This window comes from Diabrotica virgifera, chromosome 1 (genome assembly GCF_917563875.1).
Source record: "Diabrotica virgifera virgifera chromosome 1, PGI_DIABVI_V3a".
Taxonomy (NCBI): Eukaryota; Metazoa; Arthropoda; class Insecta; order Coleoptera; family Chrysomelidae; genus Diabrotica; species Diabrotica virgifera.
Genome location: NC_065443.1, coordinates 75,810,825 through 75,828,112, shown reverse-complemented (window position 1 = coordinate 75,828,112; position 17,288 = coordinate 75,810,825). Strand labels below are relative to the sequence as shown.

The 17,288-nt window shown below is 31.4% G+C and overlaps 1 protein-coding gene across 2 annotated transcripts in view; it reads right to left on the bottom strand.

Moving 5' to 3' along the window:
- Positions 1-767: 767 nt before the first annotated feature.
- Positions 768-17,288, bottom strand: part of LOC114330237 (troponin C) — a 164,591-nt gene continuing 148,070 nt past the window's right edge. For both annotated transcript variants that reach the window (XM_028279560.2, XM_050641701.1), the window contains exon 6: positions 768-899. In XM_028279560.2, the coding sequence (XP_028135361.1) occupies positions 871-899 (29 nt within the window). In that variant the 3' untranslated portion in view covers positions 768-870. The remainder of the gene's footprint in view (positions 900-17,288) is intronic.

Genomic DNA, 17,288 nt, shown 5'->3' with positions numbered 1-17,288 from the left:
AAAAACATAAGGAAACTACTAATTTACAGGCTTCTGTCCCATCTCCCCCCCCCCCCCAACCGGACGCTCAATATGATGTAACTTTTTACTAAACAATATATGGACCATAAAGAACAATTTGGTGTTGGAGGAAAACTTTTAATTTGGATATCTGGGTTAGGCCTTTTTTGGACTAATATACTACCTCCGTAACTTTGGAACCGTTAATTTTAGAAGGATTATGCGTAGGACCTTTTTTATTTTAAATTGAATGTAGAACATTTTTGTACAGAAAGTTGTTCATGCTAAACCGCATAATTTTAGAAATATTGACGAAAAACGTAAAAAACTACGAATTTACCGATTTCTCCCCCCTCTCCTCCCCCCAAACCCGACGCTCAAAATGGTGTGACTTTTTTCTGAACATTATGTGGACGATATAGAACAATTTGGTATTGAAGGATAACTTTCACTTTGGATGTCTGGGTTTGGGTATAGTTATACCATACTACTCGTAAATTCCTATAAACCGTAACAAATGGAGAGGTTGGATGAGAGAGGCCAGGGCTCTAATTGGGCTGTAGAGCCATAGAATGGATCGTATCTTGTTTCGTATCTCCTATGGATCAAATATTAAAAGCAAAAAATCTGAAAAAATTTTACTCCATTAAGTTTTAAATTTTCAAAATTAATTACTGATTACGTATTTTATTCATAAATGGATATTATCTAAAACAGCACTTCGATCAAATGTTATATTTTTATTAGTATACAAATAAAACAAAAAACTTTTATTACTTTTTATTATTTAAAAATTGGTATAACAATTAAACTATATGATATTTAAAAATATAAACTATAGTTTTAACACAATTTGGCTACGTCTCCATTTTAGTCTCCAGTCATCATTTCCATAAATTCTGAAAAAAAAGACTTTTTTTATTTATTTATAAAAAATACTAATTTTATTTGCTTATAATGAAGTTCTAGAAGTATTTAACGAAAAATTAAGGCAAGAAAACGTAAAATTCTGTGAAAAACTTTGGGAACACTAAGAGTAGTTAAAAGAGTATTTTGGAAAGACAAAATGGAAAATAATAAGTGCGAATGGTAAAGTAAAAGCTTCCTTTAAAATTATTAGTCTAGGAAATGAAACTGAAAAAATGGCAAAACCTCGCAATTTCTTCGTCCAGCATCGATTTGTACAGAAACTGGGGATTGTACTCACTACACCCTCTAGCTCATATTCTATATTGAGCCGTTGTACGTTTTTGTTTTTTTTAAGGGTAAAAACTACCCCTTTGTAGATTTATAAACTAAAATATATATTAATAAAACTGTAAAAATTTATAAAATAACATTTTAAAGTTTATTATTGTCAACATTTAGTTCTTATTAGGTACATAATGATTGTTTATGCTTTAAGATATACTATCATAATATTTTAACCCTTAAAACCAGCCTTGTTGGAGCTATATATAAAAAATTTACTTATCCTAAAAGAATAATTTCGGCTGGCATCGATTTACATAAAAATTTGGGATTAGGATCATCTCACCCTGTACTTCATATTCTATATTATGCTTAAGGGCGATGATTATTTTTAGGGGTGTAACCTACCCCTTATTATCAAAATTTTATAAAAACATTGTAAACTTTAATATGGGTAAAATTTGGTTTTGATTGGTTAAATAATGATTGTTTTATACTTTAGGACTTAGGATATAATATGTCAACCCTTAAAAACCACCCTTAATAACATAACAATTGTTATAAGTAGATAATTTAATAGATCTATACGGGAAAAAAGTAGAATTAAAAAATTACAAAAACATTTATTTACACAAAAATACGAATTTACAAATATGTACAAATACAAATAATAGGATGATTTTGTACGATTTTTGAAGAGTTATAAGAATGTGTAAACCAAATTCCTTAAGATCTCTTACTTTTTAATTGCGGTGGGTTTAAAAGGCTCGAATAAGGGGGTGTTTGCTCGTAAATAGAGGTTTTAAACAGCTGTATCTCGCTAACTGTTCACTCTAATGAAAATCTATGCACAAAAGAATTTTACTTATTAAAAATGCTACAATTTACTGTAGTCCATAATTTTTTTTGTATCTTCAGTATTTTCGGAGATATTTTGAAGTAAAAGGTGAAAAATAGGAAATTACAAAAAATCTGTTTTTCTTTAAACTCTAATTTTTCTAAAATTAGGCCTTTTAAGTAGGTCAATCTTCTTGGGTGTATTTATAATGCAAATATAAATGAAATGACAGGTATAGGAGGGTAGTTAGAGGGTTGTTTTCACTGATTTTATCATAGAGAAAAGCACGTACCGAGCTCTTTTTGATCATAAGTCGCTTAATTTTCATGCTAGAAACTTTATATTATTATTTTTTGAAAGGTCTAACTGCATGCTTGAAAAAAGATATTGTTTTCCTCTAAAAATGCAAAGTTTTTCGGTTATTTGGCTTTGAATATTTCAAATTATGCATTTGACGAAAAAAGCTAACTTTTAACATGCCGTATCTCGGTTTGTGTTGGTCTTAAAGATATTACAGAAAAAGAATTTGGTTTGTGTTACTAAAAGATATAATGTTGATATCAACAGTTTTTTTGATTAAATGCGTATTTTTCGAGGTATTCTCAAAAAACCCTCTAAAAAAGTCGATTTTTTCGTCGAAAAACTGAAAAGAGAGATTTTCGAATGGGACAAAAAGTGATCTATTCTACTTGTAATACACTTTAATATGGCGTACAAAAAAATCATCCCCTAAATATTTATCCCTTAGTTACAACCCCTAACTTTAATTTTTTTAATAGCACCCTGTATATTTTTTTTATTTTTGGATGTGGTCTTTTATCGTCTATTCAACACATTATTTGAAAAAAAATCGGTTCGCAAATAACCAAGAAACTCTCAGTTTATTTTTGTTGATTGTGTGTCCCAGACTAATTTATCCAGGCTATACTTCTTAAACGAATAGAGATTTTCGAATGGGACAAAAACTGATCTATTCCATTTGTAACACACTTTCATATGGCATAGAAAAAATTCATCCCCTAAATATTCATCCCTAACTTACAGGGGGCTATTTAAAAAAAGTCAGGGGTTGTAACTAAGGGATGAATATTTAGGGGATATTTTTCTTCTACGCCATATTAAAGTGTATTACAAATGTAATAGATCAGTTTTTGTCCCATTCGAAAATCTCTATTCGTTTAAGAAATATAGCCTGTTATGTATAAATTAGTCTGGGACATATAATTAACAAAACTAAACTGATATTTTCTTGGTTATTTACAAACCGATTTTTTTTCAAATAATGTGTTGAATAGACAATAAAAGACCACATCCAAAACTATAAAAAAATATACAGGGTGCTATTAAAAAAATTAAAGTTAGGGGTTGTAACTAAGGGATGAATATTTAGGGGATGATTTTTTTGTACGCCATATTAAAGTGTATTACAAGTAGAATAGATCACTTTTTGTCCCATTCGAAAATCTCTCTTTGTTTAAGAGATATTATAGCGTGGGTAAATTAGTCTGGGACACCCTGTATACTTTTTAGACTAACAAGTTTATACTATAAGTGCGATGCCATGTGTTTGCGTTTTAACACGATGAGGTGGAAACGCATCGGACCGATCTGTCACACTATGTGTTTAGTCTGCTGCGGTTTATAAGCGTGTTACGATGTCTCAAAAAATTTTAAAAAAGAAATTGTTAGCAATTTCTGCATTGGAAGCGGAGGGAACGTAGAGAGAACCAGTGAATCACCAGCAATGGGTTCATCCATTTTTTCCCAACGTGATTCAATGGAAAACTTTCAGAGGTTTTTCGAAAAGATTCGTATTTATAATGATAAATTTTTTCAATATTATCGCATATCAATCAAATCTTTTGATGAGTTGGTGGAAATCTTACGACCTCACATAGGAAAAGAAAATACGCAATTCAGAAACTCCTTAAGTGCAGAGAAATATTGGCAGTAACACTCAGGTAGGTACATACGTAGAAATCAGTCGATATACATCGTGTTGGATACATATAGTCTAAGAGCTGGGAGCGGATTTTATGCGTGATAAGTAATATGGAAAAACTATACGGGGATATGTTGAATTAGTTGTGTACATGACTTTCACCAACGGCCGGAATCCAGAGTGGGGGCCGAGGGTAGTTATAAGAGGTCAAAGTCGCGGTTTTTATTATTTTTTTATGACGCTCATGATCGAGATAGTGCACCAAAATTTGGGAATAAGTAGGTCCTTACGTACCTAAGAAAAATCTCTAGTATCGCAACGCTGCGTGGCCATGGGTGGGGTAGGGGTGAATATAAAAAATATACGGGGTTTTTTGCGACGTTCGTGATTGAGATAGTGCACCAAAATTTGGGTATAAGTAGACCATGACATAAACAAGTAAAATCCCCAGAGCCGAAAACCAGAGTGGGGGAGAAAGGTAGTTATAAGGGGTCAAATTCCCGTTTTTTATTATTTTTTTTTTGTAACGCTCATGATCGAGATAGTGCACCAAAACTTGGGAATAAGTAGGTCATGACGTAACTAAATAAAATCTACAGGAGTGGAACGCTGCGTGGACGGCAAAGGGGTGGGACAGGAGTGAATATCAAAAAATGTAAGGGGTTTTTTGCGACGTTCGTGATTGAGATAGTGCACCAAAATTTGGGAATAAGTAGACCATGACATAACTAAGTAATATCCCCAGAGGGGGAAACCAGAGTGGCGGACGAGGGTAGTTATAAGGGGTGAAAGTCGCGGTTTTTATTATTTTTTTTGTGGCTCTCATGATGGAGATTGTGCACCAAAATTTGGGAGTAGGTAGGTCATGAGGTAACTAAGTAAAATCTCCAGGGGCGGAACGCTTCTTGGGGTAAAAAGGGGTGGTAGGCAGGGGTGAGTAAAAATATATGAGGGTTTTTTTGCCGTTCGTGATCGAGATAGTGCACCATAATTTGGGAATAAGTAGATCATGACATTACTAAGTAAAATCTCCAGGGGCGGAACGCTGCGTGGGTGACAAATGTTGTGCCGGGTCACAAAAAAAATACACACTGCGATTTTGACCTCTTAAAACTACCCTCATCCTCAACTCTGGTTTCCGGCTCTGGGGATTTTACTTAGCTAAGTCATGGTCTACTTATTCCCAAATTTTGGTGCACTATCTCAATCTAGCACGTCGCAAAAAACCTCTTATATTTTTATATTCACACCTACCCCCACCCTTTTATCGGCCACGCAGCGTTCCACCCCTGGAGATTGTACTTAGTAACCTCATGACCTACTTATTCCCAAATTTTGGTGCATTATCTCGATCATGAGCGCCACAAAAAATATAATAAAAACGGCGAATTTGACCCCTTATAACTACCCTCGTCCCCCAGCTCGGGTTTCCGGCTCTGAGGATTTTACTTAGTTATGGCAGGGTCTACTTATTCCCAAATTTTAGTGCACTCTCTCAATCACGAACGTCGCAAAAAACCCTTATATTTTTTGTATTCACCCCTGCCCCACCCTTTTCTCGGCCTCGCTACGTGCCACCCCTGTAGATTTTACTTAGTTACGTCATGACCTACTTATTCTCAAATTTTGGTGTACTATCTCGATCATAAGCGTCACAAAAAAAATAATAAAGACGGTGACTACCCTCGTCCCACACTCTGGTTTCCGGCTCTGGGGATTTTACTTAGTAATGTCATGGTCTACTTATTCCCAAATTTTGGTCTACTATCTCTATCACGAACGCCGCAAAAAACCCTTTATATTTTTTATATTCCCCCTTTCCCCAACCCCTTTGTCGGCCACGCAGCGTTCCGCCCCTAGAGATTTTATTAGTTACGTCATGACCTACTTTTTATTCCCAAATTTTGGTGCACTATCTCGATCACGATCATGAGCGTCACAAAATAAATAATAAAAACCGCGACTTTGACCCCTTATAACTACCCTCGGCCCCAACTCTGGTTTCCGGCCGTTGGGGAAAGTCATGTACACAACTAATTCAACATATCCCCGTATAGTTTTTCCATATTACTTATCACGCACAAAATCTGCTTCTGTCTCTCCGACTATGACTATAAACATACCGGTCTATCTCATATAGACCGGTATATTTATTGAATACAATGGGAAAATTACAAGAAAAATTACTATGTAAAAAATTAAATCAAATAAGAACAGAAATTGGATTACATCCTGGTCAGTATGGTTTTAGGAAAGGTAGATCAACAGAAGATGAAATAAATAAAGTATTTGAAATAGTAAATGAAAGCATAAAAAAGTATGTTTTAATGATCTTTATAGACGTGTCTGGGGCTTTTGACAATCTTTGGTGGCCGTCATTCTTGAAAGACTTCGAAGAATGAGATTCCAAAGAATCTGTACGGAAGTCTCAGAAACTACTGTCAAGACAACATATGCAACCCTAAGCTGTCCAACAGGAAAAAAGACAAAACATATCACAAAAGGATGTCCACAAGGATCAGTATATGGGCCTATGTTCTGGGATGTAATGCTAGAGGAACTGTTGGAACAATTGACTATAGATCCTGAAGTGCTTGGAAGCATAGCATATGCAGATGATTTGTTGTTGATCATAGATGCAAACTCAAGAAGAGAATTAGAAAATAAATCAAATGAAGTATTAATAAGAGTAAATGATTGGATGAATAAAGTAAAATTAACAATATCAGATTCAAAAACAACATATAGTTTAATAAAAGGAAATTTAGAAAGAGATCCAATTATAAAAATTAGAGGGAAAACAATAAAAAGAAAAAAGGAAACAAGATATTTAGGTATTATAATAGACGAACAAAAATTATTTACAAAACACATGAGTTTTGTCTGTGAAAAGGCAACAAAGATCATGCATAGCATTGCTAGTCTAGCACAGAAGGAATATAGAATTTCGTTCCGACAGATGAGAATATACCTACAGTAGGAAAAATTAAAGAATACCCATGAACGAACATATAAAACACGCTGTATTCTCCTGTCACCGTGTCATACAAAAAATTGGCCAGCGCAAGTACATGTAATAATTATTATTACATGTACTTGCGCTGGGCAATTTTCTTTGTGACACGGTGACAGGAAAATATAGCGTGTTTTATATGTTCATTCATGGGTATTCTTTCATTTTTCCGACTGTAAGTACAATACTTGCATCAATTTTAGGGTACGGTTCAAGTGTATGGGCACATAGATTAATAAATAAAAAAAATGCAGAAAAATTAAATAGAGCTCAGAGAGGATTTCTTGTAACAATGGCGGGAGCATTTGGAACAACTGCAACACAGGCACTCACAGTTTTAACTGGAGTAATGCCAATGCATTTAGAAACACAAAAAAGAGCATGTAATTATTGGCTAAAAAAAGAAAAATATGAAAAAATAATACAAATAATAGGATTAGATATAAGAATTAAAAGAGAATTAAAAGAAATAATAAATAGAAAAAGACAAAATGAATGGGAAAATTCAACAAAATCTAGACGTTTATACAATTTTATACCAATATTAGAAAACATTCCAAATTATTTTAATCCAAAACAAGGTTTAGTATACTTTCTAACAGCACATGGACCGTACCCAACATATTTGGAAAGATTTAACTTAAAAGATGATGCATATTGTGAATGTGGAGAACTAGGTACACCAGAACATATAGTGTTACATTGTGAAAATACTATAGAAAATGAAGAACATAGAGAAATGAGAGGAAGATTAGAAAGAATTGAAATAAGATATATATTACAAAATGAAGAATATTTTGGAATATTAAACAATCTAACAGAAATAATATCTAAAAAACAACAAGAAATTTATAATAATAGAAGAAGACAACAAATAATCCAACCCTGATGAAGTTGAGTAAGATAAAGTTAAAATAAATAAAATAAAATATAAATTCAAAAATAGATATTCACAATTATAATAATAATAAATAAAAATAAATAAATAAAAATAATAATTCAATAAATAATTCATTAAATTAAAAAATATATATATTTCTCCGACTAATATGGGAAACTATTTTATTATTTATGTCCGACTGGTATATTATTTGACAAATAATGACATGATTTCGAAGTCAGTTAAATATTATATAATGCCCTAGGGCGTTATTTTGAAAAATAACTAGTTAAATACTGTCAAGTTGACAAATAAAAACCTAAGTAAAACTATGGTTAATACAATTACACAATATTTTTTTGTGCGTTACGACTATTGCTGCTAAAACATGTACTTATTTGAAAACGAATTAATTCAAAATTCATTCAAATTTAGTCGGACATTAAAGGTTGAAGGCAACACAGGTATTATAGATAATAACCTTGGTTACCTTAATAACTATAATTTTACGAAAAAAAATTATTCATTAAAAAAGTTCTGCCAAGTCTAAAACCTAAGATTTAATCATCAGATATCAAATTACATCAATAATATGCGAGGTTTGCGAGGTCAAAAAATATGAATTTCTCTCAATAGTAAAATACCTTTATTTGTCACAATATTGAAAATTGTTATTATAAAAAGTTGTTTGGAATTTATTTTCTTAGTATGTGACCAAAGTAGCTCAGTTTTTTCCTTTATAGTGTTGAATATTCTTTTTTTTTCATATTTCTTAACTCGGCACCTGCCACGTGGCTTTGCAAGGCGTCAACTGCCACGTGGTGTGAATTTTACCTGTTTATCAAAAATACAAAAAAAATTAAAACTTAAAGTGCCAAATGATGATACGCCAATTCGACTTTAGAGCTACAAATTCAGAATGACACTAAATAACCACTTCAAACGCTAACACATCTATGCTATATAATATTATAGAAACTATGACACTTCTTCTACTATGACGCACAGCACGGTTACCAAACTTGAAATACCAAATATTTGATAAAGATGTGTTATGGGGTGCTGGTAGCACCCCACGTGGGTTAATGTTTCCGTGTTTATTACGTGTTGTGTCCATGATATTTTCCTCATTCTTCGATATCACCATATCTCAAAGCTGGTCTTTTTTCAGTTGCATCCGCAATTGTCCAGGCTTCAACTCCATATAAAAGGAACACGTAACAATTCAATATTTTAGCACTAATTTCTACTCCATTTCCTTAGTTTTACTCAGTTTTCCATTGCATAATACTGATTTCATTTTATTGAAAGCCCTTCTGGCTTCTGACCATCTAAATGCGTTGTTTTATTTTAAGGCTGGGGTCCAATTTTTCATTTAGCGTACATCCCAAATAATTGTATCTGGGTACATTCTCTAAAGGTTTTTTAATTAAAGAAAATTGTTTCGACTTCAATCTTGTTCTTACTGACAATCGTGATTGTTTTTTTGTGTTTAGAGCCATTCCATACCTCAAATATTAGCCATATATTCGGAATTTCCCCGGTATAGTAAATTTCGGTGAATAATTCTCAAGTATATCCGTGTAGTTCTCTGTTAAGTGGCGTTTAGACGCCGCGATAAATCACAGCAATATATTGTGACGATAAATTGCTGCGATTTATTGATTATTTTAAAGTTGTTTAGTAGGCCAATCAAGTTAGGTTTTTTCTAGACATAACGGAAAAGACGAGGTTTGACAGTTGAAATGTGTAGTATGAGATATTACAAAAAGACTACCATCTTGGGATTCATCAATTTTTTAGGGGAACATTTTTTAAATAAACAATCAAAACGTCAAACTTAGTTTTTTGCTCATAACTTAAAAACTTGTTTATTTAGAAATTTGACGTCCACAGATAACTTTTTCAGAAAAAAAAAAGATACATCGAATGAGATAAGCTAAATGAAAATCGGTTAATAAACAAAAAAGTTATTGCAAAACGGAAGACAAAATCACTGTTTTTGAATATTGTTAATAACAATTTTATTGTTTATTAGAATATGTTTTAATATAACTAAAATTGAGGGCATTATGGTGTTTGAATGGTGTGCAAAAAATGGTCCAGATCTGTTAAATAGTTTTCGCAAAATTGAATTTGTTTATAAAATTTTTTGAAAAACGAGCTATTTTCTGAGGCTGCTCCAGTTAATATGGCTGAATGTATCTCAATAATCCGGGGCTCATTTCCTTCGTTAAGATGTATACTAACAGCGTATGAAAAAAAAAAGTAAAAAAAAATTACACATACGTACACAAAATTATTTGTTAATAAATAGCAGTTTTTAAGCTTATAAACTATTACAATAATTTCGTAGAAATTAGATCAAATTAAATGGCAATAAAAAATACGTAAAGCTGGTTAAAATACACAACTTGTAAAAAAAAATTTTAGGTCGTACGACCCTTGGGGTCTGAGATAGCCCCTTTTTTTGAAAAAATCACTGTTACGTTAATTAACAACACTAAGATCTGAAATTAACCAATATTTTATAAGAAAAGTCAAAGTCTTTAACAAAGTTTTTAGCAAGAAAAATGTTAAAAATTGTTTAAACAGTAGTGTTATAAACAAAAAGTATTTTGCGTTCCGACTAAAGTAAAAAATAGCGGGCGTAGTCGACTGACTGAATAGTGGGCGCGGTTTGCGACCGGCAGCAACTCCTAAAATTACGTTATACCGACCACAAAAATCAACTTTAAAGTGAATAACAAATTTTCGTCATTCCTTATGTTTTCGAGGTCTCCGAATCTGAATATGGAGTTTATTTTTTTCTAGAATTATTGGAACATGTTCAAAAATCAAATTTTATGCCAAAATGCGATAAATCAATTTTGATGATTTTTCAATTTTAACTCACTGTATTTTTGGTCGCTGTAAATATTTCCTTTTGAAAATTTTACTGTGTTATCTTTGAAGCATTTAGATAACAATGAGATTTGTCCAAAATGATTAAACACATTAAAACAGAAGTTGTTAATTTTTAAACATTTTGTCGTCAGATTTCGTTAGTTTCATGCTTACTTAAAAAAGTTGAGTGACAAACTTTTTAGTTTATAATTTTAACTAACACAGAAATAAAATATAATTCATGAAGAAGTTTTCTAAAAAAATTTAATTTAAAATATGCAATAGGAAAAATGTTATGTGACTTTATATACGCGCGGCACACTGGCACACCCCAAAAAAAGCTTATTTCTCGAGATACTGATACTAATTTTGGTAATAGGTACTTTATATTTTTGATGGTGCTGATAACGAAAATTAGGGTAGTTTTGAATTTTACGTGGGGGAGCATTATCAAAATCGCAACTTTACCCTAAAAATAAAAATCACGTTTTTTGCGTTTAACTTGCTACAACTCAGTTCCATTGTAATATTTTTTTCTGAAATTTTTATAGTATATATTTCTCACCATTCTGAAGACAATGGAACCTGCTTCAATATTTCTGTCTTGCTATAAAGAAAGTTATAAATTGTTTGAAGTAAAAGGTGCCGATTCTTGAATTGCAAAGTTTAATCGCAAAAGTTGAGTGACAAAATTTGAAATTTAGCTGTTCAATTAATTTTATGTTAAAATCTAGAGTACAGAAAACAAAATGTTTTATAGAAAAAAGATGGTGTAACTTTTAATTTTAAGAAAAACGTGATTTCATTTTTTTTTATTTTTAGGGTAAAATTTCGATTTTGACAATGTTTCCCCATCTAAAATTCAAAATAAAACTCATTTCCGTTTTCAGCTCCATCAAAAACATAAAGTAAGACCAAAATTAGCCATTCACCACAGTGTGGTTGATATCTCGAGAAATGAGCGTTTTTTTTTTGGAGTACCACTCGTCTATAAGGTCGCGTAACTTTTTTCTGTTGCATATTTTGACTTGAAATTTTCCAGAAAACTTCTTCAGGACCTATGTTTTAATGCTGCGTTGATTAAAATTATAAACTAAACAGTTTGTCACCCAACTTTTATAAGTTAACAGAAAACTAATGAAAAAATTGTTTAAACAATTTTCCGGCCGCGGTAGCTCTTGGTACCCTTTGGATTTGTTATAAGGAACTTTTTTTTGAGTAAGTTTGTGCAAAAAATAAGAATCGGAATAATTTACCTAACGGGGTCGACGATACAGCTATACTACACACGGATTCAAAATAGAGAATAAAAAATGGCCTATACCTACCAATCGGGTTCTACTGTACCAAGTTTACTATTTTTTTATCTATGGTACCACATTAAAATAATAATGTTTATCTTATTTTCATTGCAAAATCATCCAAAACAAAGCAGCTAATGGGATGTATAAACCTTTTTTAAGTGGCCTTTTATTGTCATTTTTTAAATTTATTTATTTAAAATATAATTTTACTAAATAAATGTGCAATATAACAATATTCATAAAAAGCACGTTTCTACCAAAATATATAAATATAATATTAAGCTTCAAATCCGGTATACTGTCAATGTTAAAAATGGGCTGCAACGGTCTAGTACTAGCGAATGGTAGTCCGCGAATTTATTCTCATTCGGCTACGCCCATTATTTTTTACTTTAGTCGCAACGCAAAATAATTTTTGTTTATAACACTACCGTTTTAACAATTTTTAACATTTTTTCTTGCTAAAAACTTTGTTAAAAACTTTGACTTTTCTTATAAAATATTGGTTAATTTCAGATCTTAGTGTTGTTAATTAACGTAACAGTGATTTTTTCAAAAAAAAGGGGCTATCTCAGACCCCAAGGGTCGTTCGACCTAAATTTTTTTTTGAGAAGTTGTGTATTTTAACCAGATTTCCGTATTTTTTATTGCCATTTAATTTGATCTAATTTCTACGAAATTATTGTAATTGTTTATAAGCTTAAAAACTACTATTTATTGACAAATAATTTTGTGTACGTATATGTAATTTTTTTTTACTTTTTTTTTCATAGGCTGTTAGTATACATCTTAACTAAGGAAATGAGCTCCGGATTATTGAGATACATTGAGCTATATTAACTGTACCAGCCTCAGAAATTAGCTCGTTTTTCAAAAAAATTTAAAAACAAATTCAATTTTGCGAAAACTATTAAACAGATCTGGACCATTTTTTGCACACCATTCAAACACCATAATGCCCTCAAGTTTAGGTATATTTAAATATATTCTAATAAACAATAAAATTGTTATTAACAATATTAAAAAACAATGATTTTGTCGTCTGTTTTGCAATAACTTTTTTGTTTATTAACCGATTTTCATTTAGCGTATCTCATTCGATGTATATTTTTATTCTAAAAAAGTTACCTGTGAACGTCAAATCTCTAAATAAACAAGTTTTTAATTTATGAGCACAAAACTAAGTTTGGCGTTTTGATTGTTTATTTAAAAATTGTTCCACTAAAAAATTGATGAATCCCAAGATGGTAGTCCTTTTGTAATATCTCATACTACACATTTCAACTTTCAAACCTCGTCTTTTCAATTATGTCGAAAAACGGCTTATTTTTTACTAACTTGATTGGTCTACTTAGCAATCATAAAATTTCTGTAGATATTTCATCCGAACCCATGGTTTTATCATTTTATTGCTTTTTCAACTTCCGTTGTGGTATTTGTAGGTCAATTTGTTCCTCTTGGTTCTATTGTCTTCATTATTTCGTCGTATTTAGATAGCTCTTTTACATATTCATCCAATTTATTTCTTATTTCTGCAGTTTCAATTATTATTTTGTTTTTGTCCATTATGTTTCCAATGCCCCTCTTTTTGTAGATGCAAGCTATCATGTTGTTTATCTAATCTTTCTATCACTGCACATTTTTCTGATAGTCACACTTTCTTCGCTTGGCAATGACAATTATTAATGTAGAAAACTTCTTTGTTAAACTTTCAACGTTTAGGAAACGACCAAACCCAAGCGACTCCTCTTTCAAACAACTAAATAATTTAAAAATAAAATCTTTGGATTTCTTAATTTGGAAACAGATTCTTTCTTCTACCTATTCTCCATCCTTCTAAAATTTGCAAGAAATAAAGGGTGATAAATGCAGAGACATGGGGAGTCTACATAGTTGCACTCCACAACACATCAATTCACCGAGGCAAAGATCAACAAATCTGTCTCCTAGTACTCAATACGTGAGTAAAACCGTAGGTAGATAAAGGCATTGGATATTTAATTTCGACTCATAGATCATTACCATCTTTCTATGGACCATTTCGAACTTTTGTTCTCTTCAGGAAAGCATGTAATGATGGGAAATATAATGGTCGAAATTAAATATCAAATGCCTTTATCTACCTACGGTTTTACTCACGTATTGAGTACTAGGAGACAGATTATTTTATCTTTGCCTCGGTGAATTGATGTGTTGTGGAGTGCAACTATGTAGACTACCCTTGTCTCTGCATTTATCACCCTTTATTCCTTGCAAATTTTAGAATGATGGGGAATCGGTAGAAGAGAGGATCTGTTTCCGAATTAAGAAATCCAAAGATTTTATTTTTAAATTATTTATTTGTTTGAAAGTGGAGTCGCTTGGGTTTCGTCGTTTCTTTAATAGAGGTCGCTATTGCGTCTAAATGTTAATTATTTCTTGTAGTTGACATACCGGGCAAAGATGTCTATTTTCGATTCAGAGCATCATTACATGCTTTCCTGAAGAGAACAAACGTTCGAAATGGTCCATAGAAAGATGGTAATGATCTCTGAGTCGAAATAAAATATCAAATGCCTTTATCTCTCAACACGTACTTAAATTCAAAATTTATTTAAGAAGTATACAAAGGTGTTTTTCAAAATAAAAGGATTATAAACAAAATATGTAAATCAGGCTACCTTGAATATCCCTGCCGCTGCGACCTCAAAAACCACAGAGTAACAAAATCTGGCTCTTAATACGCTGATTTTGGCATGTTTATGCACTTTTGGATGCATGTTATGCACTTCAAAATGCAATTATGCATTTCCACCAATTCTTCTGTTGTAGTATTTTTTTCCTGACGTGCGTCGTCCTTAACATAATGCAAAAAGTTGTAAGTCTCTAGGTGCTGTATTTAAAAATCGATTTAATCCGGTGTGTTTTGTTCTGAATGCCCTGGTGAATTTAGGTCTAGTTTGGTTTCATTTTAAAATTTTGGTTCACAATGTAATTAAGACTTATAGGCGAACGGCAGCAACCCCTAAAATTACGTTATACAGACCACGAAAATCAATTTTAAGATGAATGACCAATTTTAGTCATTCTTTATGTTTTCAAGGTTGCCGAATCCAACTATGTAGTTTATTATTATCTAGAATTGGTGGAGCATGCTCAAAAATCAAATTTTGATGATTTTTCAATTTTACCTCGCTGTATCTTGGATCGTTGTCTATAATTCCTTTTGAAAATTTTACTTTGTGATCACTGAAGTATTTAGATATCAATGAGAATTATCCAAAATGCTTAAACCAACTAAAAAAGGAGTTGTTAATTTTTAAACATTTTGTCGTCAGATTTCGTCAGTATTATGTTTACTTAAAAAAGTTGAGTGACAAAAAACTTTCTATATTATAATTTAAACCAACAACACAGGAATAAAACATGATTCATGAAGAAGTTTTCTGGAAAATTGTAAGGTAAAATATGTAACAGTGAAGAAGTTCTGTGACTTTATAGACGAGCGGCACACCCCAAAAACTGTTTGTTTCTCAAGGTACTGACCACGGTGTGGTAAATGGCTAATTTTGAACATATTTTATGTTTTGGATGGTGCTGAAAACGAAAATTAGGTTTATTTTGAATTTTACGTGGGGGAACATTGTCAAAATCGGAATTTTACCTTAAAAATAAAAAAAATTAATCACGTATTTTTGCGTTTAAACCGCTACAACTTTTTTTATTTTAATATTTTTTTCTGAAATTTTGATAGTATATATTTTCCACTTTTCTGAAGACAATGGGACCTATTTCAATCTTTCTCTCTTATTATGTGCAGATTCCTGAATTGCAAAGTTTAATCGCAAAAGTTGACTGACAAAATTTGAAATTTAGCTTTTTAATCAAGTTTATGTTAAAATGTAGAGTACAAAGAACAAAATGTTTTATAAAAGAAATGGCACAACTTTTAATTTTAAGAAAAACGTGATTTAATTTTTTTTTAATTTCAGGGTAAAATTGCAATTTTGACAATGTTCCCTCATCTCAAATTCAAAATTAACCTCATTTTCGTTTTCAACACCATCAAAAACATAAAGTATGATAAAAATTAGCCAATCACCACACTGTGGCCAGTATCTCGAGAAATAAGCATTTTTTAGGGGAGTGCCACTCGTTTATAAAGTCTCATAACTATTTTCCTATTAAATATTTTGACTTGAAATTTTCCAGAAAACTTCTTCATGGCATATGTTTTATTTCTATGTTGATTAAAATTATAAACTAAAAAGTTTGTCACCCAACTTTTTCAAGTAAATATGAAACTAACGAAATCCTACGACAAATTGTTTAAAAATTACCAAGTTCTCTTTTAATTTGTTTATACATCTCGGACAAATCTCATTGTTATTTAAATTCTTGAAAGATGACACAATAAAATTTTTAAAAGGAAATATTTACAGCGGCCAAAGATACAGCGAAGTAAATATGAAAAATCATCAAAATTGATTTTTCGCATTGTTGCATAAAATTTGATTTTCGAACATGTTCCACCAATTATAGATAGAAATAAACTTAATATTCGGATTCAGCGACCTCGAAAACATAAAGAATGACCCAAATTTGACATTCGCTTAACATGGTCGCTTTATCGATTTCTAAGCCTCAAAATAGGGGTGTGCCGCTCGCCTATTATCACTGATTTGTAAACTTTCACAAATAGTCTTATTACTTTCTATTGACTCATTCAAAACTCACTGTTAAGTAATAATTACCATTTGCAAGTTGCAATACAGTGTTGATTGATGTTACAGTTCAACTGAAATTACATTTTAACGATTTTGTCTAGAAATCTGTTTAAGGAGAATTCGGCGGTATTTTAGCCTGTAGACATGAATGTTTGGAAATAATTTGAATACTTAAGAGAATTAAACTTAAAACAAAGTAAACAGTCTTTGAATAAATTCAATATAGAGTTTCTTGGTAGAATGATTGGAAAATTTGGGGGCAACCAATGGGTGACTAATTTAATTTAAAACTTTTAAATGGAGATGAACGTGATTTGTTGATTCTATACTCAAGTATACTTTCACTTTTGAGTTGTATGTAATGTATTTGCAATTATGTGCAAAATCTTTCACTTGAATCGAATGGTTAGTGACAAAGTTAGGAATTAGGAATTAAAATAAACGTATCAAAAACAAAAGTAAGAGCCAAACATAAAGCTGTATTGTAAATATTTACAAGAATAAAAAACCGCTAAACGCCTTAAAAAT